General features: G+C 36.1%; 1 protein-coding gene across 1 annotated transcript in view; it reads left to right on the top strand.

Moving 5' to 3' along the window:
• The window catches only part of LOC107730567 (inositol 1,4,5-trisphosphate receptor type 2), a 98,104-nt gene that overhangs the window by 11,484 nt on the left and 84,082 nt on the right, over positions 1-2,538 (top strand). The window contains exon 3 of the mRNA XM_016541426.1: positions 1,797-1,912. Coding sequence (XP_016396912.1) covers positions 1,797-1,912 — 116 coding nt within the window. The remainder of the gene's footprint in view (positions 1-1,796; positions 1,913-2,538) is intronic.

Here is a 2,538-nt window from a genome sequence, read left to right on the forward strand (position 1 = left end):
TCGTTTCTCCATCCTGTTCACGTGTGTTTTTGTTCGGGAGGTTTTGTACTTGTTCAGAAGATGCGTAATAGCGCCCCCGAGTGTATAACAGTGAAAACACGGAAAGCCGTAAAAACTCGTATTTGGCGGGGAAGCGTTGTCTTCTAAAAGACGAGATAACTCATCAATGGCGGGGAAAGAGTTAAGCTACAATGTACTCCTAATTTAAAGTAGTTAAACTACAGTCAAGTTATAGCAGTGTTACAAACTACTACACTAGTTGGTGGAAGAAGTAGCTTGTTATGCTGGTTTGAAAAACTTGAGCTACATGCTGAAGAAAAATGTAGTTAAGTTAGCGTCGCTACTTTTGCTTAGTTACTTCCCAGCATTGCAGTACCAATAAAAAGTGGCAGGCAAAAAGAAATCCCAACACCGTGCAATGTAAATATGTAGCTGTAGTTTTCTGTGTGTGTGTTTCTTAACACCTGCTCAGCCACTGATTAATTACTCGGCCCTTGAGCAGTAACAGCCTCCTACACACTGAATCTTTGCTCTTGCCAAGGCCACGCAGTCTGTCAGAGCCCCACGTCTTCAGCTTTATAGTGAGATCTCAGTAGGGTGCCTGGCTGTTGCCTAATGACTGGAATTGTAAGCTGAGGTGGATAAACAGTGTTGTTCCTCAAATGCAATTTGGAGAATCAGAAATAGCAGCAACTGTAAACTCTTATTTTCCTCTTGTGCTGGAGGGCTTTGTTGAAACACTAGCTCCAAAGGGATGTTCACTACAAGTCAATACAAGCTTCCTGTGCTTTTGAACACAACGCACATGTGATAACTTGTGCTTTTTGTGTACTTGGTGATTTTTCTAAGTAAAAGTTCACTGGAAAATGAATATAATTGTAAAATAATAGTAAAATAAAATAAACAAAATTTTGCAGGTTAAATTTTGCGTTGTCTGTTGTCAATTGTGTAGCGATATATAAAGCACACAAGTCACTTTCAAACCAAGCATCATTCTGTTGGTCAACACGTCAAATCGCGTTTTGAAATCTGGGGGAAAATCTTTCACCTTAATGTGAAATTCCCAATCACTTGGAATCCTTTGACTGATTGTAGCCTGCAAAAATTTGCTGAACTATAGTAAATGTTAATCTGAATGTCAGTAATTATGTATATAATTCCAAGTTAGATATCTTATTCTGTATAAAAATTTTCTTAAATTTTTTTTGAATCAGACCTTTATGCTGGTGTAGACACATTTTAGTGGTTCCCTGAAGGTCTTTCTAAATGCACTATTTGCTCAAATATATGTCCTTTGCTCGGTTAGCAAATAAACTCTGACTCTGTTGGATTTACTCAGTTGTCACTTTGCCAAAAGGGACATTTGAGGAAGTCTATTTGAGTTTGTCTTCTTCTATTTTGTTTGTGCACAGTACATTCACAATAAGGAGAAATCCTGGATCTATTTGGTTTGCAAGTAAAAATGACAGACTTGTGTTTGTCAGTGCTGTCCTTTTATTTGTCTCAAAGACACAGTCTGTCAAATGTTAAAATGTTACAGTCACTTGGATTCAGTAGTGACACCGAAACCAATTTACAATGCCTTTTATTTATATTATTATATATATATTTTTAAATATATGTATTGTTAATATATAATATAATATAATATAATTAGAAATATGTATATGCACACATAAATAATATTATATAGAAATATTATTTATTATATTTTTTTATATACTTACTTTATGAAACATTTATATAAAGTATGTATAAAAGCACCTAATAGAATTGTTTTTCTTTTTGTTGTCTAGATTGTCTCTTCAAGGTGTGTCCTATGAATAGGTACTCTGCACAGAGACAGTTCTGGAAGGCGAAACAGGGGAAACATGGGAACAACACACAGGGAGATCTCTTCAAGAAATTACAGGTGCCCTTAAAACACTGCATGCTCACAGTAGATATGCATCTTAGTTCTTTAAAGGGGTCATATGATGCGATTTTCAAGTTTTCCTTTCTCTTTGGAGTGTTACAAGCTGATTGTGCATAGATAAGATCCCTGAAGTTGCAAAGACTAAAGTCTCAAAACCAAAGAGATATTCTTTATCAAAGTTAAGACTCTGCCACGCCCCCCTAAAACGGCTCGTTCTAACACGTCCCCACATATCTACCTCACTATGTGGAAATATTAGCATAATGCCGCCCAAATGTTCACGCAAAGAAAGAAGGCGTGGTTTCAGTAACCGCAGTTAGTGTTGAAGCAGCCATGTCAGGGAGACGCTGTGTGTTTCTAGGCGAAAGCAAAAGCACTTTATTTGGCCTTCCGAAAGTAGATGCATTTAGGAATCTTTAAGATTACTTACAACCAGTGTTGGGGGTAATATATTACAAGTAACTTAAGTTACGTAATCAGATTACTTTTTTCAAGTAACGAGTAACGTAACGCATTACTTTTTAATTTACAAGAGAATATCTGAGTTACTTTTTCAAATAAGTAACGCAAGTTACTTTTTTTTTTAAATTTATTGATTGACAGCTCTCCTGTCCCCATGCTGA

The sequence above is a fragment of the Sinocyclocheilus rhinocerous genome, unplaced genomic scaffold (assembly GCF_001515625.1).
Source record: "Sinocyclocheilus rhinocerous isolate Xijiao unplaced genomic scaffold, SAMN03320098_v1.1 scaffold13, whole genome shotgun sequence".
NCBI classification, from domain to species: Eukaryota; Metazoa; Chordata; class Actinopteri; order Cypriniformes; family Cyprinidae; genus Sinocyclocheilus; species Sinocyclocheilus rhinocerous.